A 27,908-nucleotide genomic window follows, 5' to 3' on the forward strand; every position below is an offset into this window, starting at 1 on the left:
TGGTAGGTGTAGTGCGAGTTGGTAGGTGTAGTGCGAGTGGTAGGGGTAGTGCGAGTGGTAGGGGTAGTGCGAGTGGTAGGGGTAGTGCGAGTGGTAGGGGGTAGTGCGAGTGGTAGGGGTATACGAGTGGGTAGGGGTAGTGTGAGTGGTAGAGGCAGTGTGAGTGGTAGGGGTAGTGTGAGTGTGAGTGGTAGGGATAGTGTGAGTGGTAAGGGCAGTGTGAGTGGTAGGGGTAGTGTGAGTGGTGGGGGTCGTGTGAGTGGTAGGGGTAGTGTGAGTGGTAGGGGTAGTGTGAGTGGTAGGGGTAGTGTGAGTGGTAGGGGTAGTGTGAGTGGTAGGAGTAGTGTGAGTGGTAGGGGTAGTGTGAGTGGTAGGGGTAGGCTGGTAGAGGCACTGTGAGTGGTAGGGGTAGTGTGAGTGGTAGGGGTAGGGTGGTAGAGGCAGTGTAAGTGGTAGGGGTATGGGCAGTGTGTTTCCATAGTTCCATAGTTTCATTTATTTGGTATAGCCCTGTGAGCCATTTGGCTCTTGAATCGGGTGCAACCGCAACAAACAAAAAAACATGAACAAGAAAACATCTTAAAGTGACTTTATGTGACTGTGCAAACAGAAAATCCAGGAAAAAAAACATCAAAATATTCCTGAAATAGCACCGTACACCACCGCTGTGTGCAAAAATCCCAGCGGGATGCAAGTGAAACAACAACAACCACAAGACAACTAAGATTAAGGCCATCAGTCTAACTCCGTACGACAATAAACAAAAACATGGCCAAACCAAAAAAAACGTTTTCGAATCACCAAAATAAAAGCCATAAATGCAATGTAACAGTGATCATAGGGACTGTGACTGAATTTTTAACAATAAACAACATAAATAACATGTAACACCAAACCCTAGAGCCATATTTTAGGCCACTGAATAGCAGTGGCAGCTAGGGGTGTACAACTCCTCTAGAGCAGTTTTGAGTGAAGATCTCATTGGTAGTGATTCAAGTTGCAGTTTATTGGCAATAGCATTCCAGACCCTGGGGTATCAATAGCAAAGGCCCTTCCTCCGGTTTTTGTACGGCAATAGGGAATGTGAAGCTGGTAAATGAGCGAAGACCTGAGGTCACATTTGTTCTTTGAAACAGAGAGGAGATCCAACAGGTAGTCTGCGGATTTTTTTGTACGTACATCGTGAATAAATAAGATCTGGTGCACAAGCCGTCGAACATTAAGAGATGTTAAGTTTGACCCAATGTAGAGATCACAGTGGTGAGTCCTATATGGGCAGTTCAATGCAAATCTTCAGGCCGAGTGATAGATGGAATCAAGCTTCTTCAGTACAGTACTTGGGGCTGATTTATACACGATGTCACAGTAGTCAAGTAGAGGCAGTATGGTAGCTTTTATCAATTCCAAACGGAACATTGGGGGGAAGCAGTGCTTGTGTCGATACAGAAAAACAATTTTTATTTTTGTCTTTTTACCAGTATGATAGGTTAAAAGGGGTATGGTAAGAGTAGAGGCAGTGTGAGTGGCGTGCACCATGCGCATCTCTCTCTGTGCCCTACAGGCTGATAGCGTGCGCCATGTGCATGAAGCGCTACGTGGAGGCGAACGTGTCGGAGAAGTCCGCCGTGACCATCAAGTACTTCATGAAGATGCTGAGCAGCGTGAGCGAGACGCTCATCTTCATCTTCCTGGGCGTGTCCACGGTGGACGATCAGCACGAGTGGAACTGGGCCTTCGTGTGCGCCACGCTCCTCTTCTGCCTCGTCTGGAGGGCCACGGGTAGCTGTGGGGGGGGGGGGAGTGGGGGGGGTGGGTGGGGGTGATGGTGGTTTGGTGAGGATTGTGGGTGGGGTGATGGTTGGTGAGGTGGGTGGCAAGAGTGGGTGGGGTAATTGTGGGTGGGTGGGGATAGTGGGTGGGGTGATGGTGGGTGGGGATTGTGGGGGAGGACATGGAGCTGAGTAGACTTGCTGATGACTGCTAACAGCGGTGTCAAGATCAGCCTCTGTGGAGGAGGCTCGTGAAGGACGCTGCTACTGGGCAGTGCCAGGCTAGGTGCACCGTGAGGCTACTGGGCAGTGCCAGGCTAGGTGCACCGTGAGGCTACTGGGCAGTGCCAGGCTAGGTGCACCGTGAGGCTACTGGGCAGTTGGAGGGCAGAGGAGCCACGCTCACAACAACGAGCGGAGCGCAAGGGATGAGTGAGACACAGCGGTGGTAAGGGAGGGACAAGGTGGATGTCTCTCTCACTCTCTCTCACCGTGGTGTGTCTCTACACACACGCGTACGCATGCACACACACGCTGCACACACACGCACGTACACACACACCACACACGTCACACGTCGCACACACGAACGCACACACGAACACACACACACACGCCGAACATGCACACGACAACACGCACACACACGCCGCACACACACGCACACCAACACACGCATGCACATATCGCACACACATGCACACACATGCACACACGCTGCACACACGCCGCACACACGCCGCACACACACACACACACCGTACACACACACACACCGCACACACACACCGTACACACACACACACACACCGCACACACTGCACACACACACGCCGCACACACACGCACACACGCCGCACACACACCGCACACACACCGCACACACACCGCACACACACACACCACACACACACCGCACATACACACACACCGCATACACACACTGCACACACACACACCACACACACACCGCACATACACACACACCGTGCACACACACTCCGCACACGCCGCACACACACCGTACACACACCGCACACACACACCGCACACACACTGCACACACACACACTGCATACACACACACACACTGCACACACACACACTGCACACACACACACTGCACACACACACCACACACACACACCGCACACACACCGTGCACACGCCACACACACACCGCACGCACACACACTCCGCACACGCCACGCAGGGGTGTTCCTGCTCACGTTCGTCATCAACAAGTTCCGCATGGTGACGCTGACGAAGAAGGATCAGTTCATCATCGCCTACGGGGGCCTGCGCGGTGCCATCTGCTTCTCGCTCGTCTTCCTCCTCGACAGCGCCCCACTTCCCCGCAAGAAGCTCTTCATCACGGCCACCATCGTCGTCATCCTCTTCACCGTCTTCGTGCAGGTGAGGAGTGAGCGGTGGTGAGGGATGAAGGGGGGTGAGGAGTGAGTGGTGGTGAGGAATGAAGGGGGGTGAGGAGTGAGCGGTGGTGACGGATGAAGGGGGGTGAGGAGTGAGTGGTGGTGAGGGATGAAGGGGGGTGAGGAGTGAGCGGTGGTGACGGATGAAGGGGGGTGAGGAGTGAGCGGTGGTGAGGAATGAAGGGGGGTGAGGAGTGAGCGGTGGTGAGGGATGAAGGCGGTGAGGAGTGAGCGGTGGTGAGGAAGGCGGTGAGGAGTGAGCGGTGGTGAGGGATGAAGGGGGGTGAGGAGTGAGCGGTGGTGAGGGATGAAGGGGGGTGAGGAGTGAGCGGTGGTGAGGAAGGCGGTGAGGAGTGAGCGGTGGGTGAGGGATGAAGGGGGGTGAGGAGTAAGCGGTGGTGAGGGATGAAGGGGGGTGAGGAGTGAGCGGTGGTGAGGGATGAAGGGGGGTGAGGAGTAAGCGGTGGTGAGGGATGAAGGGGGGTGAGGAGTGAGCGGTGGTGAGGGATGAAGGGGGGTGAGGAGTGAGCGGTGGTGAGGAAGGCGGTGAGGAGTGAGCGGTGGTGAGGGATGAAGGGGGGTGAGGAGTGAGCGGTGGTGAGGGATGAAGGGGGTGAGGAGTGAGCGGTGGTGAGGAAGGCGGTGAGGAGTGAGCGGTGGTGAGGAATGAAGGGGGGTGAGGTGAGTGAGCGGTGGTCGATTTTGCCCACCCCCCGTGCCTCCTCCTGCTGCCGAATGTTCATTGTGGATGAGAGGCTACCCGTTCTGCCGTCAGGAGCTGGACCGGTGCCGCCGGGACCCCTGTGGAATACAGAGGTCCCGTGGACCGGATCTGGTGGGTAGGTGGGTGGGTGTGCAGGGGGTGACTGTGTGTGTGTGGGTGACTGTGTCTGTGGGTGTGTGTGTCGGTGTGTGTGTGGGTGGGTGTGCAGGGTGTGGGTGTGTGTGTGGGTGGGTGACTGTGTGTGTGTGTGGGTGACTGTGGGTGTGTGTGTGGGTGGGTGCAGGGGGTGACTGTGTGTGTGTGGGTGACAGTGTGTGTGTGTGTGGGTGTGCAGGGGTGGGTGTGTGTGTGTGGGTGGGTGCAGGGGGTGACTGTGTGTATGTGTGGGTGACTGTGGGTGTGTGTGTGGGTGTGTGGGTGGGTGAGTGGGTGACTGTGGGTGTATGGGTGGGTGGGTGACTGTGTGTGGGTGATTGTGGGTGATTGTGGGTGTGTGGGTTACTGTGAGTGTGTGGGTGACTGTGTGTGGGTGTGTGGGTGACTGTGTGGGTGACTGTGTGTGGGTGTGTGGGTGACTGTGTGTGGGTGTGTGGGTGACTGTGTGTGGGTGTGTGTGGGTGGGTGCAGGGGGTGACTCTGTGTGTGGGTGTGTGGGTGACTGTGGGTGTGTGGGTGGGTGACTGTGGGTGGGTGCAGGGCGTGACTGTGTGTGTGTGGGTGACTGTGGGTGTGTGGGTGTGTGGGTGACTTTGGGGGTGTGGGTGACTGTGTAGGTGACTGTGTGTGGGTGTGTGGGTGTGTGGTGGGTGTGTGGGTGGGTGCAGGGGATGACTGTGGGTGTGTGGGTGTGTGGGTGACTGTGTGTGGGTGTGTGTGTGGGTTACTGTAGGTGTGTGGGTGACTGTGTCGGTGACTGTGTGGGTGACTTGTGTGGGTGTGTGAGTGACTGTGTGTGGGTGTGTGGGTGTGTGGGTGACTGTGTGTGGGTGTGTGGGTGACTGTGTGTGGGTGACTGTGTGTGGGTGGGTGTGTGGGTGACTGTGTGGGTGGGTGGGTGTGTGGGTGGGTGGGTGCGTGGGTGGGTGGGTGCAGGGGATGACTGTGGGTGTGTGGGTGACTGTGTGTGTGTGTGTGTGTAGGTTACTGTGGGTGTGTGGGTGACTGTGTGTGGGTGTGTGGGTGACTGTGTGTGGGTGTGTGGGTGACTGTGTGGGTGACTGTGTGTGGGTGTGTGGGTGACTGTGTGTGGGTGTGTGGGTGACTGTGTGTGGGTGTGTGTGGGTGGGTGCAGGGGTGACTCTGTGTGTGGGTGTGTGGGTGACTGTGGGTGTGTGGGTGGGTGACTGTGGGTGGGTGCAGGGCGTGACTGTGTGTGTGTGGGTGACTGTGGGTGTGTGGGTGTGTGGGTGACTTTGGGGGTGTGGGTGACTGTGTAGGTGACTGTGTGTGGGTGTGTGGGTGTGTGGGTGGGTGTGTGGGTGGGTGGGTGCAGGGGATGACTGTGGGTGTGTGGGTGTGTGGGTGACTGTGTGTGGGTGTGTGTGTGGGTTACTGTAGGTGTGTGGGTGACTGTGTCGGTGACTGTGTGGGTGACTTGTGTGGGTGTGTGAGTGACTGTGTGTGGGTGTGTGGGTGTGTGGGTGACTGTGTGTGGGTGTGTGGGTGACTGTGTGTGGGTGACTGTGTGTGGGTGGGTGTGTGGGTGACTGTGTGGGTGGGTGGGTGTGTGGGTGGGTGGGTGCAGGGGATGACTGTGGGTGTGTGGGTGACTGTGTGTGTGTGTGTGTGTAGGTTACTGTGGGTGTGTGGGTGACTGTGTGTGGGTGTGTGGGTGACTGTGTGTGGGTGTGTGGGTGACTGTGTGGGTGTGTGTGTGGGTGGGTGCAGGGGGTGACTCTGTGTGTGGGTGACTATGGGTGTGGGTGTGTGGGTGGGTGACTGTGGGTGGGTGTGTGTGGGTGGGTGCAAGGGGTGACTGTGTGTGTGGGTGTGTGTGTGGATGTGTGTGGGTGACTGTGTGTGGGTGGGTGTGTGTGGGTGACTGTGTGTGTGTGGGTGTGTGGGTGACTGTGTGTGTGTGGGTGACTGTGTGTGTGTGTGGGTGGGTGCACGGGGTGACTGTGGGTGTGTGTGTGTGGGTGGGTTCAGGGGGTGACTGTGTGGGTGACTGTCGATGTGTGTGTGGGTGTGTGGGTGACTGTGGGTGACTGTGGGTGGGTGGGTGTGTGGGTGACTGTGTGTGGGTGTGTGGGTGGGTGCAGGGGATGACGGTGTGTGGGTGACTGGGTGTGTGGGTGACTTTGTGTGTGTGTGGGTGACTGTGTGTGGGTGACTGTGCGTGTGTGTGTGACTGTGTGTGGGTGACTGTGTGTGAGACTGTGTGTGGGTGACTGTGGGGAGCGGTAGTGTAGCGGTTAGCGTGCTGCGCTATGAACCTAGCGACCGTGGTTCGATTCCCGCTCACGGCCAACACCAGTGACGATTATCTGAACCGGTCCTGGGCCTCCCCTAGGTCGACTCAGCCTCAAATGAGTACCTGGTGCGGTGTGTTAACATCGCCACTGGGGAGACAAAGGCGGTCGGGCGTGGTGCTGGCCACCCACCCCCTCGTGTACCGTTTTGGCCTTCATAGGTGCTCGCTAACAGCACTTGCCCCTACAGTCTGTTAAGGCTATATGGGGGATCTTTGTATCTTTTTGTGACTGTGTGTGGATGACTGTGTGTGGATGACTGTGTGTGTGACTGTGTGTGTGACTGTGTGTGACTGTGTGTGACTGTGTGTGGGTGACTGTGTGTGTGTGACTTTGTGTGTGTGACTGTCTATGTGACTGTGTGTGTGTGACTGTGTGTGTGTGTGACTGTGTGTGTGTGTGACTGTGTGTGGGTGACTGTGTGGGTGACTGTGTGTGACTGTGTGTGGATGACTGTGTGTGACTGTGTGTGACTGTGTGTGGGTGACTGTGTGTGGGTGACTGTGTGTGTGACTGTGTGACTGTGTGTGTGACTGTGTGTGTGTGGGTGACTGTGTGTGTGTGGGTGACTGTGTATGTGACTGTGGGTGACTGTGTGTGTGGTTTACTGTGTGTGTGACTGTGGGTGACTGTGTGTGGGTGACTGTATGTGGGTGACTGTGTGTGTGACTGTGTGTGTGTGACTGTGTGTGGGTGACTGTGTGTGTGTGGGTGACTGTGTGTGTGTGGGTGACTGTGTGTGTGACTGTGTGTTTGACTGTGTGTGTGACTGTGTGTGGGTGACTGTGTGTGACTGTGTGTGTGTGGGTGACTGTGTGTGTGTGACTGTGTGTGACTGTGTGTGGGTGACTGTGTGTGACTGTGTGTGGGTGACTGTGTGTGACTGTGTGTGTGTGGGTGACTGTGTGTGACTGTGTGTGTGTGTGTGTGGGTGACTGTGTGTGTGACTGTGTGTGTGTGGCTGTGTGTGTGTGACTGTGTGTGTGTGTGTGACTGTGTGTGTGTGTGACTGTGTGTGGAAAGGGCAGTCCTGCACAGATGCCATATTTTCTGTCCGTCTGCTACAGCAGAGGTGTAGGGAATTCCAACAAGACCTACATCTCTGCTTTATTGACCTGGTCAAGGCCTATGGTATCCATCAGTAGGCCTGGGCTCTGGGTCGTTCTTCGTGCTTTTGGAGTACCTGACCCTCTGCTCACGATCATTAAGGACCTTCATGATGGTGAGCGGGCCCGGGTAAAACTACGTGGCCAGGAGTCAGCCATTCCCTGTACACCTTGGGGTGCGACAGGGATGTCCTCTGGCTCCCACATTATTTAACATCTATTTTGACCACGTAGTTCGTGAAGCCTTCAATAGCTGTACCGGGGGAATCTCCATATGGTACAGATATAATGGGAGGCTGATCGATGCCCGGGTGCGGTCAAGGGATAGCTCCCTATTGGTCAACCACGTTATGTATGCTGATGATTTGGTAATAGCTGCTCAGTCAGAGGAGGAGTTGGAGACGCTGCTGCTGAGACTGGAGCGTGCCACTAAGAGGTGGGGCCTTACCATCAGCCCCACCAAAACTAAGCACCTGCCTGGGTATTTTGTACCATCGGACACTCCACCCCCACAACTCCCAATCGGTGATGGGGCAGTTGTGGAGAGAGTGGAGAGTTTCCCATACCTGGGTAGTGTGCTTATGACTGGCTCCAGTTTAACAGCAGAGGTCTCACTCCGAATCAGTCGAGCGGCAATATCTTTTCATCGGTTGCGTAACGCTGTGTGGAAGCTACCTGGTCTGTCGCTCCGCACTAAGCTTCAGGTCTTCTCGGCCACGGTCATTCCCTCCCTTCTCTACGCTTGCGAAACGTGGACCCCCCCTAATGGAACATCTTCGCCGGTTAGAAACATTAGGCTGGCCTGCCTACGATCCATCCTGGGTTTAACCAGACTGGATTGTGTGAGGAGCTCACAAATCCTTGAAAGATCTGGGCAAGGTCCTATCGGTGAGCTCCTCCGGCGGGAAAGGCTGCGATGGCTGGGTCATGTAGCCCGCATGCCCAGCCAACGCATGCCGAAACAGCTTTTGTTCGGCCGGATTGAGGGGGCTAAGCGGGCGCGGCACGGGCTAGAGAAGAGATGGAGTGATGTGGTACAGGAGGACGTGGAGCTGAGTGGACTTGCCGATGACTGGTACCAGCGGTGTCAAGATCGACCTCTGTGGAGGAGGCTCGTGAAGGATGCTACTGGGCAGTTGGAGGTAGTCGCCCTCCAACAACAACCGAGGGCGGAGGAGCGACGCTCACAACAACGAGCGGAGCGTCGGGTGTCTAAAGCACAGCAGGTTGGCACAGTAGGGGGCACAGGTGGTGCATCAGCCAGTCATCTCAGTCAGTCGACTCGTGGCACCTGGGTCTGCCCCGTGACCTCCTGCCAGCGGGCGTTCGACACTTCACGTGGCCTCAGGGTGCACATAGCCTGGCACAAGCGTCGTGGTGACGTCACCGCCACTTCGTGGCGAATGGCGGTTGTTGTTGTGTGTGACTGTGTGTGTGGTTGACTGTGTGTGTGACTGTGTGTGTGACTGTGTGTGACTGTGTGTGTGACTGTGTGTGTGACTGTGTGTGGATAACTGTGTGTGACTGTGTGTGACTGTGTGTGTGACTGTGGGGAGCGGTAGTGTAGCGGTTAGCACGCTGCGCTATGAACCTGGCGACTCGGGTTCGATTCCCGCTCACGGCCAACATCAGCGACGATTATCTGAGCCGGTCCTGGGCCTCCCCTAGGTCGACTCAGCCTCAAATGAGTACCTGGTGCGGTGTGTAAACATTGTCACTAGGGAGACAAAGGCGGTCGGGCGTGGTGCTGGCCACCCACCCCCTCGTGTACCGTTCCGGCCTTCATAGGTGCTCGCTAACAGCACTTGCCCCTACAGTCTGTTAAGGCTATATGGGGGATCTTTGTTGTGTGACTGTGTGTGACTGTGTGTGTGACTGTGTGTGTGTACCTGTGTGTGTGACTGTGTGGGTGCAGGGGATGACTGTGTGTGACTGTGTGTGTGACTGTGTGTGTGTGAATGTGTGTGACTGTGTGTATGTGACTGTGTGTGACTGTATGTATGTGACTGTGTGTGACTGTGTGTGACTGTGTGTATGACTGTGGGTGACTGTGTGTGTGACTGTGTGTGTGACTGTGTGTGTGTGTGACTGTGTGGGTGACTGTGTGTGTGACTGTGTGTGTGACTGTGTGTATGTGACTGTGTGACTGTGGGTGACTGTGTGTATGTGACTGTGTGTATGTGACTGTGTGTGTGACTGTGTTTGTGTGTGTGACTGTGTGTTTGACTGTGTGTGTGCGTGGGTGCAGGGGATGACAATCCGTCCGCTGGTGGAGCTGCTGGAGATCAAGAAGAAGAAGGAGCACGATCCTAGCATCACGGAGGAGACCAACATCCGGGTGACGACATTGTCCACCACCACCACCACCACATCCACCATCACCAGATCCACCACCACCACCACATCCACCACATCCACCACATCCACCACCTCCACATCCACCACCACCACATCCACCACCACCACCACCACCACATCCACCACCACCACCACCACATCCACCACATCCACCACCACCACATCCACCACCACCACATCCACCACCACATCTACCACATCCACCACCACATCCACCACATCCACCACCACCACATCCACCACCACCACATCCACCACCACATCCACATCCACCACCACATCCACCACCACATCCACCACCACCACATCCACCACCACCACCACATCCACCACCACCACATCCACCACCACATCCACCACCACCACATCCACCACCACCACATCCACCACATCCACCTCCACCACATCCACCACCACATCCACCACCACCACATCCACCACCACCACATCCACCACCACCACATCCACCACTACCACATCCACCACCACCAACATCCACCACCACATCCACCACCACCACATCCACCACCACCACATCCACCACCACATCCACCACCACATCCACCACCACATCCACCACCACCACATCCACTACATCCACCACATCCACCACATCCACCACCACCACCACATCCACCACCACATCCACCACCACATCTACCACCACCACATCCACCACCACCACATCCACCACATCCACACATCCACCACATCCACCACCACCACCACTACAGCCACCACATCCACCACCACCACCACTACAGCCACCCACCACACCATCAATCATCATCAGGACCGCTACCATCACCACCAGCAGTGTGTGATGATGGTGATGGCGATGTTGCACATTATGATGTTGATGATGATCATGTTGTTCATGATGTGTATTATGATGATGATGTTTATGTTAATAGGTTTTTACCCTTTTAGCTGGCACAATAACTGACACCTTTATACAAGGGATCATGTTTGCAATAACCACAACGCAAGCAGTCAAAAATGCAAACACAAAGAAACAACTCTGATAACGATGATGGCACTGTCCTTGAATTTGATTGGTCCACACCCGAGACGGGTTTTCTTAGAGCCTAGTCTCCATTTTTTACTGCTTGTGTTGTGGATATTGCAAACATGATCCCTTGTATAAAGGTGTCAGTTTTTGTGCCAGATAAAAGGGAAAAAAACCTATTACTATATCTTGTTACTGGCAAAGGAGGTCTCATAATGTTTATGTTGTTTATGATGTATATTATGATGATGATGGTGATAATGTTGTTTATGATGTATATTATGATGATGATGTATATGTTGTTTATGATGTGTATTATGATGATGATGTTTATGTTGTTTATGATGTTTATTATGATGATGATGTGTATGTTGTTTATGATGTCAGTTTATGGATCACATCCTGGCCGGAGTTGAGGACATCTGTGGGCACTATGGCCATCACCACTGGAGAGACAAGTACCTCACTGACTCACATACTCACTCACCTACTCACCTACTCACTCACCTACTCACATACTCACTCTCCTACTCACCTACTCACTCACCTACTCACTCACCTACTCACTCAACTACTCACTCAACTACTCACCTACTCACTCACCTACTCACATACTCACTCACCTACTCACTCACCTACTCACATACTCACTCACCTACTCACCTACTCACTCACCTACTCACATACTCACTCACCTACTCACTCACCTACTCACCTACTCACCTACTCACTCACCTACTCACTCAACTACTCACCTACTCACTCACATACTCACTCACCTACTCACCTACTCACTCACCTACTCACATACTCACTCACCTACTCACCTACTCACTCACCGACTCACTTACTCACTCACCGACTCACATACTCACTCACCTACTCACCTACTCACTCACCTACTCACCTACTCACTCACCTACTCACTCACCTACTCACCTACTCACCTACTCACTCACCGACTCACATACTCACTCACCGACTCACATACTCACTCACCTACTCACTCACCTACTCACCTACTCACATACTCACCTACTCACTCACCTACTCACCTGTTCACTCACCTACTCACCTACTCACTCACCGACTCACTCACCTACTCACTCACATACTCACCTACTCATTCACCTACTCACTCACCTACTCACCTACTCACTCACCTACTCAGTCACCTACTCACCTACTCACCTACTCAGTCACCTACTCACCTACTCACTCGCCTACTCACCTACTAACTCACTTATTCACTCACTCACCTACTCACCTACTCACTCACCTACTCACCTATTCACTCACTCACCTACTCACCTACTCACTCGCTCACCTACTCACCTACTCACCTACTCACTCACATACTCACCTTCTCACTCACCTACTCACCTACTCACCTGCTCACTCACCGACTCACTCACTCATTCACTCACCTACTCACTCACCTACTCACCTACTCACTCACCTCACCTACTCACTCACTTACTTATTCACCCACTCACCTACTCACTCACCTACTCACTCACCTACTCACCTGTTCACTCACCTACTCACCTACTCACTCACCTACTCACCGACTCACTCACCTACTCACTCACATACTCACCTACTCATTCACCTACTCACTCACCTACTCACCTACTCACTCACCTACTCAGTCACCTACTCAGTCACCTACTCACCTACTCAGTCACCTACTCACCTACTCACCTACTCACTCTCCTACTCACCTACTCACTCACTTATTCACTCACTCACCTACTCACTCACCTACTCACTCACTCACCTACTCACCTACTCACTCGCTCACCTACTCACCTACTCACTCACATACTCACCTTCTCACTCACCTACTCACCTACTCACTCACCTACTCACCTACTCACTCACCGACTCACTCACTCATTCACTCACCTACTCACTCACCTACTCACTCACCTCACCTACTCACTCACTTATTCACCCACTCACCTACTCACTCACCTACTCACTCACCTACTCACTCACTCACCTACTCACCAACTCACTCATCTACTCAACTACTCACTCACCTACTCACTCACCTACGCACTCACCCACCCACTCACTCTGTCACTCACCCACCTACTCACTCAGTCACCCACTCACCAACTCACCCACACACCCACTCACCCACCCACCCACACACCCACTCACCCACCCACCCACACACACACTCACACACACACCCACTCACCCACCCACACACACACCCACCCACTCACCCACCCACACACCCACTCACCCACACACACACACACCCACCCACTCACCCACCCACCCACTCACCCACCCACACACACACCCACCCACACACACACCCACCCACTCACCCACCCACACACACACCCACCCACTCACCCACCCACCCACTCACCCACCCACCCACTCACCCACCCACCCACTCACCCACCCACCCACCCACTCACTCACCCGCCCACCCACCCACTCACCCACTCACCAGCTCACCCACCCACTCACCCACCCACCCACTCACCCACCCACCCACTCACCAACACACCCACCCACTCACCAACACACCCACCCACACACCCACTCACCCATCCACCCACACACCCACCCACACACCCACCCACCCACTCACCCACCCACCCACTCACTCACTCACCCACCCACCCACTCACTCACTCACCCACCCACTCACCCACCCACTCACCCACCCACTCAGCCACCTACCCACTCACCCACCCACTCACCCACCCACCCACTCACCCACCCACCCACCCACCCACCCACCCACCCACCCACCCACTCACCCACCCACCCACTCACCCACCCACCCACTCACCCACCCACTCACCCACCAACTCACCCAGCCACTCACCCACTGACCCACCCACCCACTCACCCACCCACTTACCCACCCACCCACTCACCCACCCACTCACCCACCCACTCACCCACCCACCCACTCACCCACCCACTCACCCACCCACCCACTCACCCACCCACTTACCCACCCACTCACCCACCCACTCACCCACCCACTCACCCACCCACCCACTCACCCACTTACCCACCCACCCACTTACCCACCCACCCACGTCTGCGTCTCTCCTCCCCGCCACCGGCCCCAGGTTTGAGAAGTTCAATACCCAGTACCTGAAGCGCTTCCTCCTGCGCGACCCAACGTCCCGGGAGTCGTCCATCGTGAACACGTACAACAAGATCGAGCGGCGCCTCGCCATCCAGCAAATCACGCACGCGCCCTCCACCGCCTCCGCACTGTGCGTACCCCACACACGCACACACACACAGGCACGCACAGGCACGCACAGGCACACACACACACACACGTACACACACGCACATACAGGCACCCGCACGCACAAAGGCACACGCACACATGTACACACACACGCACGCGCCCTCCACCGCCTCCGCACTGTGCGTACCCCACGTACGCACGCACAGGCACACGCACGCACACATACGTACACACACACACACACACGCACGCACAGGCACACACATACAGGCACGTACACACGCACAGACACGCAGGCACGTACACACGCACAGACACGCAGGCACGTACACACGCACAGACACGCACAGGCACACACATACAGGTACACACAGGCACGCACACACACACACACAGGCACGCACACACACGCACACGCATGCACATACAGGCAAAAGACAAAGATAAAGATCCCCCATATATCCTTAACAGACTGTAGGGGCAAGTGTTGTTAGCGAGCACCTATGAAGGCCAGTAACGGTACACGAGGGGGTGGGTGGCCAGCACCACGCCCGACCGCCTTTGTCTCCCTAGTGGCAATGTTTACACACTGCACCAGGTACTCATTTGAGGCTGAGTCGACCTAGGGGAGGCCCGGGACCGGTTAAGATGATCGTCACTGGTGTTGGCCATGAGCGGGAATCGAACCCGTGTCGCCAGGTTCATAGCGCAGCGCGCTAACCGCTACACTATCGCTCCCCACATACACACACAGATACATACACAGATACACACACACGTATACACACACACACAACAACAACAACCGCCATTCGCCACTAAGTGGCGGTGACGTCACCACGACGCTTGTGCCAGGCCATGTGCACCTTGAGGCCACGTGAAGTGTCGAACGCCCGCTGGCAGGAGGTCACGGGGCAGACCCAAGTGCCACGGGTCGACTGACTGAGATGACTGAGATGACTGGCTGATGCACCACCTGTGCCCCCTACTGTGCCAACCTACTGTGCTTTAGCCACCCGGCGCTCCGCTCGTTGTTGTGAGCGTCGCTCCTCCGCCCTCCGTTGTTGTTGGAGGGTGACTGCCTCCAACTGCCCAGTAGCGTCCTTCACGAGCCTCCTCCACAGAGGCCGATCTTGACACCGCTGGTACCAGTCATCGGCAAGTCCACTCAGCTCCACGTCCTCCTGTACCACATCACTCCATCTCTTCTCTAGCCCGTGCCGCGCCAGTTTAGCCCCCTCGATCCGGCCGAACAAAAGCTGTTTCGGCATGCGGTGGCTGGGCATGCGGGCTACATGACCCAGCCAACGCAGCCTTGCCTGCCGGAGGAGCTCACCGATAGGACCTTGCCCAGATCTTTCAAGTATTTGTGAGCTCCTCACACAATCCAGTCTGGTTAAACACAGGATGGATCGTAGGCAGGCTAGCCTAAATGTTTCTAATCGGCCAAGATGTTCCATTAGGGGGGTCCATGTTTCGCAAGCGTAAAGAAGGGAGGGAATGACCGTGGCCGAGAAGACTTGAAGCTTAGTGCGGAGTGACAGACCAGGTAGCTTCCACACAGCGTTATGCAACCGATGAAAATATATTGCCACTCAACTGATTCTGAGTGAGACCTCTGCTGTTAAACTGGAGCCGGTCATGAGCACACTGCCCAGGTATGGGAAACTCTCCACTCTCTCCACAACTGTCCCATGACCCATTGGGAGTAGTGGGGGGGGAGTGTCCGATGGTACAAAATACCCAGGCAGGTGCTTAGTTTTAGTGGCACGCTCCAGTCTCAGCAGCAGCGTCTCCAACTCCTCCTCTGAATGAACAGCTATTACTAAATCATCGGCATACATAACATGGTTGAGCAATAGGGAGCCATCCCTTGACCGCACCCGGGCATCGATCAGCCTCCCATTATATCTGTACCATATGGAGATTCCCCCAGTACAGCTATTGAAGGCTTCTCGAACTACGTGGTCAAAATAGATGTTAAATAATGTGGGAGCCAGAGGACATCCCTGTCGCACCCCAAGGTGTACAGGGAATGGCTCTGACTCCCGGCCACGTAGTTTTACCTGGGCCCACTCACCATCATGAAGGTCCTTAATGATCGTGAGCAGAGAGTCAGGGACTCCAAAAGCACGAAGAACAACCCAGAGCCCAGGCCGACTGATGGTATCATAGGCCTTGACCAGGTCAATGAAGCAGAGATGTAAGTCTTGTTGGAATTCCCTACACCTCTGCTGTAGCAGACGGACAGAAAATATGGCATCTGTGCAGGACCGCCCTTTCCTGAAACCGCATTGGGACTCCACAAGCCTCTCCTCAGCGTGCCTGGCAAGGCGATGTTGAATAATCCTTGCCAGGACCTTTCCCGGCACACTGAGGAGTGAGATGCCCCTGTAGTTGTTAGAATCTGTGCGGTCCCCCTTCTTAAAGAGGGGGACCACCAGGGCATCCTTCCAATCCTGCGGAACCCGTCCAGTGGTCCAGACTGTTGTTATAATGTCATATAGGGCAGTCTGTGCACAAACGCCACCCTCCCTCAGCATTTCGCTTGGGAGATCGTCTCTACCCGGTGCCTTTCCTGGTCTCAGACTCCGGATCACCTTCAGTACTTCCTCAACAGATGGCACCTCAGCCAGCCACTCACAGGGGGTGACTTCTTCCAATATTTGAGGCACCGCAGCCTCAGCAGGGTCATCCCCACTTTGTGCCACGATGTTTTCCTGGCTGAGGGATTTCCTCTCCCCCAGGACCTCACAGAAATGATCAGCAAATCTGCAAACCTGTTCCTGGGGGTCGGAGATTGGATCGCCGTTTTTTTCCCCTAATGATGGTAATAGGTGTGGCGCTGCAGGTTACTTTTTTGATGGAGTTAAATAGAGATTTGTGATCACGGGCCACTGAGGCAGACTCCATCTCCTCAGCAACCCGCGACCACCACCCATCCTTGCAGCGCCTCACGGCTCTCCGAACCTCCGAGCGAAGGCTGCGGTAAGCCTCCTCATTCTCTGACGTGGGATTCTGTAGCCGATGACAGTGGGCCTGTCGCTTTTTCTCAACCATCCTGAACACCTCTGTCAGCCAGGGTCTCTGGGGAGGTCTGGACCGCATACCCAAAGCAGCTATTGTAGCTGCATGAGTCACAGTCCTAAACCTCGCCCAGTTACCCTCGACATCAGAAGGAGTGGGGAGACGATGCCAACCCCAGCCGCAAGCGATGATGAAATTCTCGCTTGCACCTTTCATAAGATAACTGAGACCAGGCCACTTTAGGTTGGAATGGGGTCCTGGGTGTACACCCACCACCGGAGTGGAAGAATGGCAGGCGCATCTTACAGATGACTAGTCGATGGTCAGAGGGCAGATCAGCTCCACGGTAGGTCCTGGTGTCAAGGACATGGGCTCGCATCCGCTGGTCCGTCACTATGTAGTTCAGCAGATATTCTTGCTTGGACCCGGCATGCATCCATGATGTTGTGTGGATGCGCCGATGCCGGAACAGCGTGTTGGTAATTACAAGCCCATGGGCTGCACAAAAATCTAGCAGCCTCCAGCATCATGAACAACTCGGGCATTGAAGTCACCCAACAAGATGACTCTATCCCAAGGGGCCACTTTAGCCAGCACCTGTGACAGGAGGTCATAGAAGGCGTCTGACTCATCGGCTTTGCCTGCATCCCTCCACGGATGTTCGTCTTCGGTGGGGGCATAAGTAACCACGACCACCACTCCTCTCCTCCGGTTGATGGGAAGGCGAGCCCAAAGTAGCCTGGGGCTTACAGCTTCCCACACCTCACCGCCACGCTCCCACGCCTCCTTCATTCTTTTGTTCAAAAGAAGAGCCACACCCTGTTGTTTGGCAGTCTGCTGCCCCGAGTAGAGGACTGTCCACCCCTCATGGTGGCAGGAGCCAGAACCGGTCCACTGGACCTCCTGAATGCCACAGAGATCCAGGCGGTACCGGTCCAGCTCCCGACAGAGGAGTGGCAGCCTCTCCTCCGCAGTGAGCGTTCGAACATTCCACGTGGCCATCCGTAGTGGCTTTTCGTTGTTTCTGGAGGAGCCCCGAGGGTGGAGATTCAATCTCCTGGCTCCACCAATTAGGGTTTGGCTAGGAGACGTCATAGACGCCTGTCCCCCCGGGGCCTCCGGCACAAGCTTAGTTGTTACATATTTCAGTTTAATTCGTGGTTTCGTGGTAATTAATTGAAGGTGGAGGGGTTACCAGCCCCTCGCACCCGTCCAGAGCCCCCGTTTAGCCCCTGTGGTGGACACATATGCCATGAGGGGAGGAGCCAATCAAAATTGGATCTCCCCCCACAGCACTGTCCACGACAGAGTTGCCCATCCGGCACCGCGAGGAGGTAGGGGGTTGTTTTGCCGGACCACACGCACACACACGCCCACACACGCACACACACGCCCACACACGCACACACAGGCACACACACGCACACACATGCAGGCACACACACGCAGACATGTACAAAAAAGACAAAGATCTCCCGTATAGCCTGTAACAGGCTGTCGGGGCAAGTGCTTTTAGCGAGAAGCAACGCCTATGAAGGCCGGCACGGCATATGAGGGGGTGGGTGGACAGCACCACGCCCGGCCGCCTTTGTCTCCCCAGTGCTAGCGATGTTTACTACACCGCTACACCAGGTACACATGTACACACGCACACATACCACACCATACCGTACCGCACACACGTACTGCGCCAGCTTCAAGTGAGATACCTGGTGTAGCGGTTGTGTAGCAGTAAACATCGCCACTGGGGAGACAAAGGCGGCCGGGCGTGGTGGTGGTGCTGGCCACCCACTCCCTCTGTGTGTGCCACAGTGCCGGTAGCCTTCATAGGCGCTGCTGCGACTACTGACAGCACTTGCCCGTACAGTCTGTTAGAGGTTACACGGGGGATCTTTGTCTGTGTAGGTAGCTACTACTAACAGCACTTGCCCCTACAGCCTGTTAGAGGCTACACGGGGGATCTTTGTCTGTGTAGGTAGCTACTCGCTACTACTGACAGCACTTGCCCATACACTCTGTTAGAGGCTACACGGGGATCTTTGTCTGTGTAGGTAGCTACTCGCTTCTACTGACAGCACTTGCCCCTACAGTCTGTTAGAGGCTACACGGGGGATCTTTGTCTGTGTAGGTAGCTACTACTAACAGCACTTGCCCCTACAGTCTGTTAGAGGCTACACGGGGGATCTTTGTCTGTGTAGGTAGCTACTCGCTACTACTGACAGCACTTGCCCATACACTCTGTTAGAGGCTACACGGGGATCTTTGTCTGTGTAGGTAGCTACTCGCTTCTACTGACAGCACTTGCCCCTACAGTCTGTTAGAGGCTACACGGGGGATCTTTGTCTGTGTAGGTAGCTACTACTAACAGCACTTGCCCCTACAGTCTGTTAGAGGCTACACGGGAGATCTTTGTCTGTGTAGGTAGCTACTCGCTGCTACCGACAGCACTTGCCCCAACAGTCTGTTAGAGGCTACACGGGGGATCTTTGTCTGTGTAGGTAGCTACTCGCTACTACTGACAGCACTTGCCCCTACACTCTGTCAAGACTGCGCGGGGGACCTTTGTCTGTGTCTGTGTGCCAGGTACCGGCAGGGCGAGGAGGCGGTGGTGGTGGCGCCGGAGATGAACCCGGAGCGCATGGAGGATGTCCGCAAGCTGGTGGAACAGCACTTCTACCGCACACGCCAACGCGTACGTACACACGCACACACACACACGTACACAGCACGTACATACACGGTGTACACACACACACGTACACACCACATACACACACGGTGTACACACACACACACACACGTACACACCACGTACACACACACAGTGTACACACACGTACACACACGTACACACAACAACAACAACAACCGCCATTCGCCACTAAGTGGCAGTGACGTCACCACGACGCTTGTGCCAGGCTATGTGCACCCTGAGGCCACGTGAAGTGTCGAACGCCCGCTGGCAGGAGGTCACGGGGCAGACCCAGGTGCCACGGGTCGACTGACTGAGATGACTGGCTGATGCACCACCTGTGCCCCCTACTGTGCCAACCTGCTGTGCTTTAGCCACCCGGCGCTCCGCTCGCTGTTGTGAGCGTCGCTCCTCCGCCCTCCGTTGTTGTTGGAGGGCGACTGCCTCCAACTGCCCAGTAGCATCCTTCACGAGCCTCCTCCACAGAGGCCGATCTTGACACCGCTGGTACCAGTCATCGGCAAGTCCACTCAGCTCCACGTCCTCCTGTACCACATCACTCCATCTCTTCTCTAGCCCGTGCCGCGCCCGCTTAGCCCCCTCAATCCGGCCAAACAAAAGCTGTTTCGGCATGCGGTGGCTGGGCATGCGGGCGTACACACACGCACACACATGCACACACACGCACACATACACGCAGTGTGTACAGGTACACACACACACGTACAGGCATAGTGTATGTGTACGTGTGTACACATATACATGTGTGTACACACGTACACACAGTGTACATCGAACCCACGACCTCCTGTACACCAGGCGAGGTGGTTAACATCTCAACATCGAACCCACGACCTTCTGCATACCAGGCGAGGTAGTTAACATCTCAACATCGAACCCACGACCTTCTGCATACCAGGCGAGGTAGTTAACATCTTAACATCGAACCCACGACCTCCTGCATACCAGGCGAGGTAGTCAACATCTCAACATCGAACCCACGACCTCCTGCACACCAGGCGAGGTAGTTAGCATCTCAACATTGAACCCACGACCTCCTGTACACCAGGCGAGGTAGTCAACATCTCAGCATTGAACCCACGACCTCATGTATACCAGGCGAGGTAGTTAACACCTCCCTAGCCACCATGGCGATACTAACAGCACTTGCCCCCACAGACTTGTTAAAGGCTGCACGGGGGAGCTTTGTCTGTGTATCCCCACACACACAGACAAAGGTCCCCCATGTAGCCTGTAACGGACTGTAGGGGCAAGTGCTGTTAGTAGCAGTAGCAGCAGCGCCTATGAAGGCTACCGGCACCGTGGCACACACAGAGGGGGTGGGTAGCCAGCACCACGCCCGGCCGCCTTTGTCTCTCCCCAGTGGCGATGTTCACGCCGCTACGCCGCTACACCGGGTGCTCACTTGAGGCTGAGTCGACCTAGGGGATGAGCCGCCGGTTCAGATGATCGCTGCCACGGAGTGGTGGTGGTGGTGGCGGCGGCCGTGAGCAGGAATCAAACTCTGCCGGGTTCGTAGCGCAGCGTGGCGCTAACCACTGCACCACCGCTCCCCCCCACCCCCCCCACCCCTTAAACCCCCCCACCCCCTCCCACCCACCTACCCCCCACCTACCCCCCACCAACAGCTGACTTCGTACAACCGCCACACGCTGCCGGCCGACCTCATGGAGAAGCAGGCCGGAGAGATTCTCTTGCGGCGGCGAAAGTTCAACGACCTCAAGCGGCGGGTGAGGGGCCAGCGCCGATCGGCACGCCGGAGCCGCCGGTGCCCGGTTCACGCTGTGCCGTGGCGGTGATGGTGGCGGTGGTGGCGGTGGTGGTGGTGGTGATGGTTGTGGTGGTGGTGGTGACGGTGGTGGTGGCGGTGGTGGTGGTGGTGGTGGTGGCGGCGGTGGTTGTGGTGGTGACGGTGGTGGTGGTGGTGGTGGCGGTGGTGGTGACGGCGGTGGTGGTGGTGACGGTGGAGGTGGCGGTGGTGGTGATGGTGGTGGCGGTGGTGGTGGTGGTGGTGGTGGTGGCGGTGGTGGTGGTGGTGGTGGTGGCGGTGGTGGTGGTGACGGTGGAGGAGGTGGTGGTGATGGCGGTGGTGGTGGTGACGGTGGTTGTGGTGGTGACGGTGGTTGTGGTGGTGACGGTGGTTGTGGTGACGGTGGTGGCGGTGGTGGTGGTGGTGGTGACGGTGGTGGCGGTGGTGATCATGGTGGTGGTGATGGCGGTGGTGATGGCGGTGGTGATGGCGGTGGTGGCGGTGATAACCCTGCCGATGGTTCTGCTGCTGTGGTTGATGCTGTGGTTGATGCTGTGGTGGTTGCCGTGGTTACCATGGTTAACCCCATGGTTAACATCGAGGTGGCGGTTACTGTGGCTACAGTGGCGGTTACCATGGTTACCGTGGCTGTTACCATGGCTACCGTGGCTGTTACCATGGCTACCGTGGCTGTTACCATGGCTACCGTGGCTGTTACCATGGCTACCGTAGCTCCAGCACCGCAGCTGTCGGCGGTGACTTGCTGTGGTTACCGTGGCTGTTACCATGGTGGCTGTTACCGTGGCTGTTACCGTGGCTGTTACCATGGTGGTTGTTACTTTGGTGGCTGTTACCATGGTGGTTGTTACCGTGGCTGTTACCGTGGCGGCTGTTACCGTGGCTGTTACCGTGGTGGCTGTTACTGTGGCTGTTACCGTGGTGGTTGTTACCGTGGCTGTTACCGTGGCTGTTACCATGGTTGTTACCGTGGCTGTTACCGTGGTGGTTAGCGTGGTGGCTGTTACCGTGACTGTTACCGTGGTGGCTGTTACCGTGGCTGTTACCGTGGTGGTTGTTACTGTGGCTGTTACCGTGGCTGTTACCGTGGTGGTTAGCGTGGCTGTTACCGTGGCTGTTACCGTGGTGGTTGTTACCGTGGCTGTTACCGTGGCTGTTACCGTGGCTGTTACCATGGTTGTTACCATGGCTGTTACCATGGTGGTTAGCGTGGCTGTTACCGTGGCTGTTACCGTGGTGGCTGTTACCGTGGCTGTTACCGTGGCTGTTACCATGGTGGTTAGCGTGGCTGTTACCATGGTGGTTAGCGTGGCTGTTACCGTGGTGGTTGTTACCGTGGCTGTTACCGTGGCTGTTACCGTGGTGGTTGTTACCGTGGCTGTTACCGTGGCTGTTACCGTGGTGGTTGTTACCGTGGCTGTTACCGTGGCTGTTACCGTGGTGGTTGTTACCGTGGCTGTTACCGTGGCTGTTACCGTGGCTGTTACCATGGTGGCTGTTACCATGGCTGTTACCGTGGTGGTTGTTACCGTGGCTGTTACCGTGGTGGTTACCGTGGCGGTTACCGTGGCTGTTACTGTGGCTGTTACCGTGGCTGTTGTTACCGTGGCTGTTACCACGGCTGTTGTTACCGTGGCTGTTACCACGGCTGTTGTTACCGTGGCTGTTACCACGGCTGTTGTTACCGTGGCTGCTGTTACCGTGGCTGTTACCATGGCTGTTGTTACCGTGGCGGTTACCGTGGCTGCTGTTGCCGTGGTTGCAGTTCAACTCGGAGCGGCCCAAGCGGGGGGAGCTGCAGCATCAGCTGTCGGTTCCCACGGAGACGGCGTCCGACGCTCACGGCCGCAAGCTGAACCGCGCCAAGACAGGTCGGGGCCTGCAGAGGCCGTGAGAGGCCGGCCACTACCACAACCACACACACACAGACACACACAGACACACGCACACAGACACACAACAACAACAACCGCCATTCGCCACTAAGTGGCGGTGACGTCACCACGACGCTTGTGCCAGGCTATGTGCACCCTGAGGCCACGTGAAGTGTCGAACGCCCGCTGGCAGGAGGTCACGGGGCAGACCCAGGTGCCACGGGTCGACTGACTGAGATGACTGGCTGATGCACCACCTGTGCCCCCTACTGTGCCAACCTGCTGTGCTTTAGCCACCCGGCGCTCCGCTCGCTGTTGTGAGCGTCGCTCCTCCGCCCTCCGTTGTTGTTGGAGGGCGACTGCCTCCAACTGCCCAGTAGCATCCTTCACGAGCCTCCTCCACAGAGGCCGATCTTGACACTGCTGGTACCAGTCATCGGCAAGTCCACTCAGCTCCACGTCCTCCTGTACCACATCACTCCATCTCTTCTCTAGCCCGTGCCGCGCCCGCTTAGCCCCCTCAATCCGGCCAAACAAAAGCTGTTTCGGCATGCGGTGGCTGGGCATGCGGGCTACATGACCCAGCCATCGCAGCCTTGCCTGCCGGAGGAGCTCACCGATGGGACCCTGCCCAGATCTTTCAAGGATTTGTGAGCTCCTCACACAATCCAGTCTGGTTAAACCCAGGATGGATCGTAGGCAGGCCAGCCTAAATGTTTCTAACCGGCGAAGATGTTCCATTAGGGGGGTCCACGTTTCGCAAGCGTAGAGAAGGGAGGGAATGACCGTGGCCGAGAAGACCTGAAGCTTAGTGCGGAGCGACAGACCAGGTAGCTTCCACACAGCGTTACGCAACCGATGAAAAGATATTGCCGCTCGACTGATTCGGAGTGAGACCTCACAGACAGACACACACACAGACACACACAGACACACACACACAGACACACACAGACACACACACACAGACACACAGACACACACACAGACACACACAGACACACACACACAGACAGACACACACACAGACACACACACACAGACACACATACACACACAGACACACACACAGACACACAGACACACACACACAGACACACAGACACACACACAGACACACACACAGACACACACACACAGACACACACACAGACATACACACAGACACACACACACACAGACACACAGACACAACAGACACACACACACACACCAGACACACACACACACACAGACACACACACACACAGACACACACACAGACACACACACAGACACACACACAGACACCCGTGTAGTGTGTATAGTAGTGTAGTGTATAGTAGTGTAGTGGTGTAGTGTATAGTAGTGTAGTGTATAGTAGTGTATAGTGTAGTGTATAGTAGTTAGTGTAGTGGTGTAGTGTATAGTAGTGTGTAGTGTATAGTGTAGTGTATAGTAGTGTAGTGGTGTAGTGTATAGTAGTGTATAGTAGTGTAGTGTATAGTGTAGTGTATAGTGTAGTGTATAGTAGTGTAGTGTATAGTGTAGTGGTGTAGTGTATAGTAGTGTAGTGTATAGTAGTGTAGTGTATAGTAGTGTAGTGTATAGTGTAGTGTATAGTGTAGTGGTGTAGTGTATAGTGTAGTGTATAGTAGTGTAGTGTATAGTAGTGTAGTGTATAGTAGTGTATAGTGTAGTGTATAGTAGTGTAGTGTATAGTGTAGTGTATAGTGTAGTGTATAGTAGTGTTGTAGTCGAAGCTCGTGGCTACTTCTCGCTGCGCTTGCCCCCGACGGTGCCTGTGCAGTGGGCTACTACGTGGAGGTGGACGAGACGGAGGAGGGGGGGGACGAGGAGGTCGCGACCCCCACGAGCCCCCGCGACCCCCGCGCCGACCCCGGCACCCCCGGCGACGAGGACGTCTTCACCCCCGGCGACGTCGCCGCCGGCTCTCCCCCGGGTCCGCTCCGACAAAAAGCTAAAATCAACGTCACAACGTGACCCCCGTGGTGTGACCCCGTGGTGTGACCCCACGGTGTGACCCCACGGTGTGACCCCACGGTGACCCTACTGTGACCCCATGGTACATATGTATAGTATGTATGTGCATTAATGTACGTACATTATGAATGTATATTATGCATGCAAATAATGTGCATGCATAATGTGAGTGAGTGAGTAACCAGTTGAGTGGGTGAGTGGCTGGGTGAGCGAGTGAGTAAGTTACTAGGTGAGTAGCTGGGTGAGCGAGTGAGTGAGTTACTAGGTGAGTGGCTGGCTGAGCGAGTGAGTAAGTTACTAGGTGAGTTGGTGAGTGGCTGGGTGAGAAAGTGAGTAAGTTACTAGGTGAGTAGCTGGCTGAGCGAGTGAGTGAGTTACTAGGTGAGTGGCTGGCTGAGCGAGTGAGTGAGTGGCTGAGTGAGTGAGTGGCTGGGTGAGCGAGTGAGTGAGTGGATGGGTGAGTCGCTGGGTGAGTGGCTGGGTGAGCCAGTGGGTGAGTGAGTGAGTGAGCGAGTGAGTGAGTGAGTGAGCGAGTGGGTGAGCGAGTGAGTGGTTGAGTGGCTGGGTGAGCGACTGGGTGAGCGAGTGAGTGAGTGGCTAGGAGAGCGAGTGAGTGAGTTACTAGGTGAGTGGCTGGGTGAGTGGCTGGGTGAGCGACTGAGTGATGTAACCCGGCCGTCTTTGTATTTCCAGGCTTCCCCAATAACGGCCCTCCCCAGAAGCCTCGTGCCTCTCGGCTTGGATCAGAACCAGGGCCACAGCGTCCTGGGCCCAGCTTTGAGGAGGAGGAGGAGGAAGATGGTGATGGTGGTGGTGATGGAACGAGCCAGCCCTTCCTCAAAAAGAATGCGTGACGGAGGTGTGGGGGTGGTGGTGATGGTGGTGATGATGGTTTAGACGGTGGTGGTGGAGGTGATGATGATGGTGGTGGTGATGGTGGTGATGGTGGTGGTGATGATGGTGGTGGTGGTGATGGTGGTGGTGGTGATGGTGGTGGTGGTGATGGTGGTGGTGATGGTGGTGGTGATGGTGGTGGTGGTGATGGTGGTGGTGATGGTGGTGATGGCCACCTCCATTACCTGCAACGTTCCCCTCTGTAACCCACATGGTCAGATCTCTCATCCACACCACCACTACCACCGCCACACTACTACCACTACTACTACCACTACCACCACTCCTACTACCACTACTACTACCACCACTCCTACTACCACGACTACTACCACCACTATTACTGCTACCACTACTACTTCCACTACTACTACCACCACCACCGAGGGACTAGTATTCTCTGTGTCGGCGTCTCGTCGAGAGATGTTGGTAACTGTGCGTTGTGCATCTGTCTACAGGGTGAATGCAGTCACTATAAACACAGCTTGTACGTCCTGAACACATTTCACATCGCCCCTCGTGACAAATGTGCGCATAGGTGAGTCAGTAAATTAATGATAGAATTTACTCACTTGTCAAAATAGCGATCACTTTATTTTTAAAGGGAATAGCAGTGCTGCCAATAATACTCACCCAGCCACTCACCTTCTCACCCAGCCACTCACCAACCTACTCACCCAGCCACCCATCTACTCACCCAGCCACCCACCTACTCACCCAGCCACTGACATACTCACCCAGCCACTCGCCTACCTACTCACCCAGCGACTCGCCTACTCACCCAGCGACTCGCATACTCACACAGCTACTCACCTACTCACCCAGCTACTCGCCTACCTACTTACCCAGCCACTCACCAACCTACTCACTCAGCCACTCACCTACTCACCCAGCCACTCACATACCCAGCCACTCGCCTACTCACCCAGCCACTCACCGACCTACTCACCCAGCCACTCACCTACTCGCCCAGCCACTCACCAACCTACTCACCCAGCCACTCACCTTCTCACCCAGGCACTCACCTACTCACCCAGCCACTCATCTACCTACTCACCCAGCCACTCACCTACTCACCCAGCCACTCACTCACCCAACCACTCACCTACCTACTCACCCACCCACTCATTTACTCACTCATCCATCCGGAGTCAGCTTGATGGTGGCTGGTGGTGTGGGTGGTGATGTGGGTGGTGGTGGTGGGGTAGGTGTGATGATGATGGTGTGGGTGGTATGTGTGGGTGGTATGTGTGTTGGTGGTAGTGTTAATGATGGTGGTCGTGGTGTGTTTTGATGGGCAATGTTTGTGTTGAGTCTATGGGTGGCAGTGCTGAGTCTGTAGGCAGTGCTAGTCTATGGGGAATGTTAGACTATGGGACAATGTTAGTCTATGGATCATGTAAGATTATAAGCAATGTTAGATGGGCAATGTTAGTCAATGGGACAGTGTGAGTCTATGGATCATGTAAGATTATAAGCAATGCTAGATGGACGATGTTCGTCTATGGACAATGTTTATGAGAAATCAGAGGCACAAA

General features: G+C 55.5%; 1 protein-coding gene and 1 long non-coding RNA gene across 2 annotated transcripts; one reads left to right on the forward strand and one right to left on the reverse strand.

The window, feature by feature from the left end:
• Window positions 1-988: 988 nt before the first annotated feature.
• LOC142923734 (uncharacterized) lies at window positions 989-3,112 on the reverse strand. The gene is made up of 2 exons (XR_012940814.1): window positions 2,999-3,112; window positions 989-1,783 (listed from the first exon to the last, which is right to left on the reverse strand). It is a non-coding gene; the product is annotated as an uncharacterized LOC142923734 (long non-coding RNA).
• On the forward strand, window positions 1,578-27,908 carry LOC142923733 (sodium/hydrogen exchanger 2-like). The gene is made up of 10 exons (XM_076064716.1): window positions 1,578-1,779; window positions 2,983-3,185; window positions 9,752-9,841; window positions 11,258-11,328; window positions 13,981-14,130; window positions 19,722-19,830; window positions 21,480-21,581; window positions 23,385-23,490; window positions 25,283-25,435; window positions 26,170-27,908. The coding sequence occupies exons 1-10, from the start codon at window positions 1,578-1,580 to the stop codon at window positions 26,328-26,330; spliced, it is 1,347 nt and encodes a 448-aa protein (XP_075920831.1). The 3' UTR covers window positions 26,331-27,908.

This window comes from Petromyzon marinus, unplaced genomic scaffold (assembly GCF_048934315.1).
Source record: "Petromyzon marinus isolate PM22_M1 ecotype Great Lakes invasive population unplaced genomic scaffold, UKy_Petmar_22M1.pri1.0 PM_Scaffold_624, whole genome shotgun sequence".
Lineage (NCBI taxonomy): Eukaryota > Metazoa > Chordata > Hyperoartia > Petromyzontiformes > Petromyzontidae > Petromyzon > Petromyzon marinus.

Bases quoted from the DNA above. Each gene is read 5' to 3' on its own strand.
- LOC142923733 (XM_076064716.1), top strand. From the start codon at position 1,578: ATGTGCATGAAGCGCTACGTGGAGGCGAACGTGTCGGAGAAGTCCGCC. The intron at 11,329-13,980 runs GTACCTCACTGA...CACCGGCCCCAG, and splicing joins CATCACCACTGGAGAGACAA to GTTTGAGAAGTTCAATACCC. The intron at 25,436-26,169 runs GTCCGCTCCGAC...TTGTATTTCCAG, and splicing joins CGCCGCCGGCTCTCCCCCGG to GCTTCCCCAATAACGGCCCT.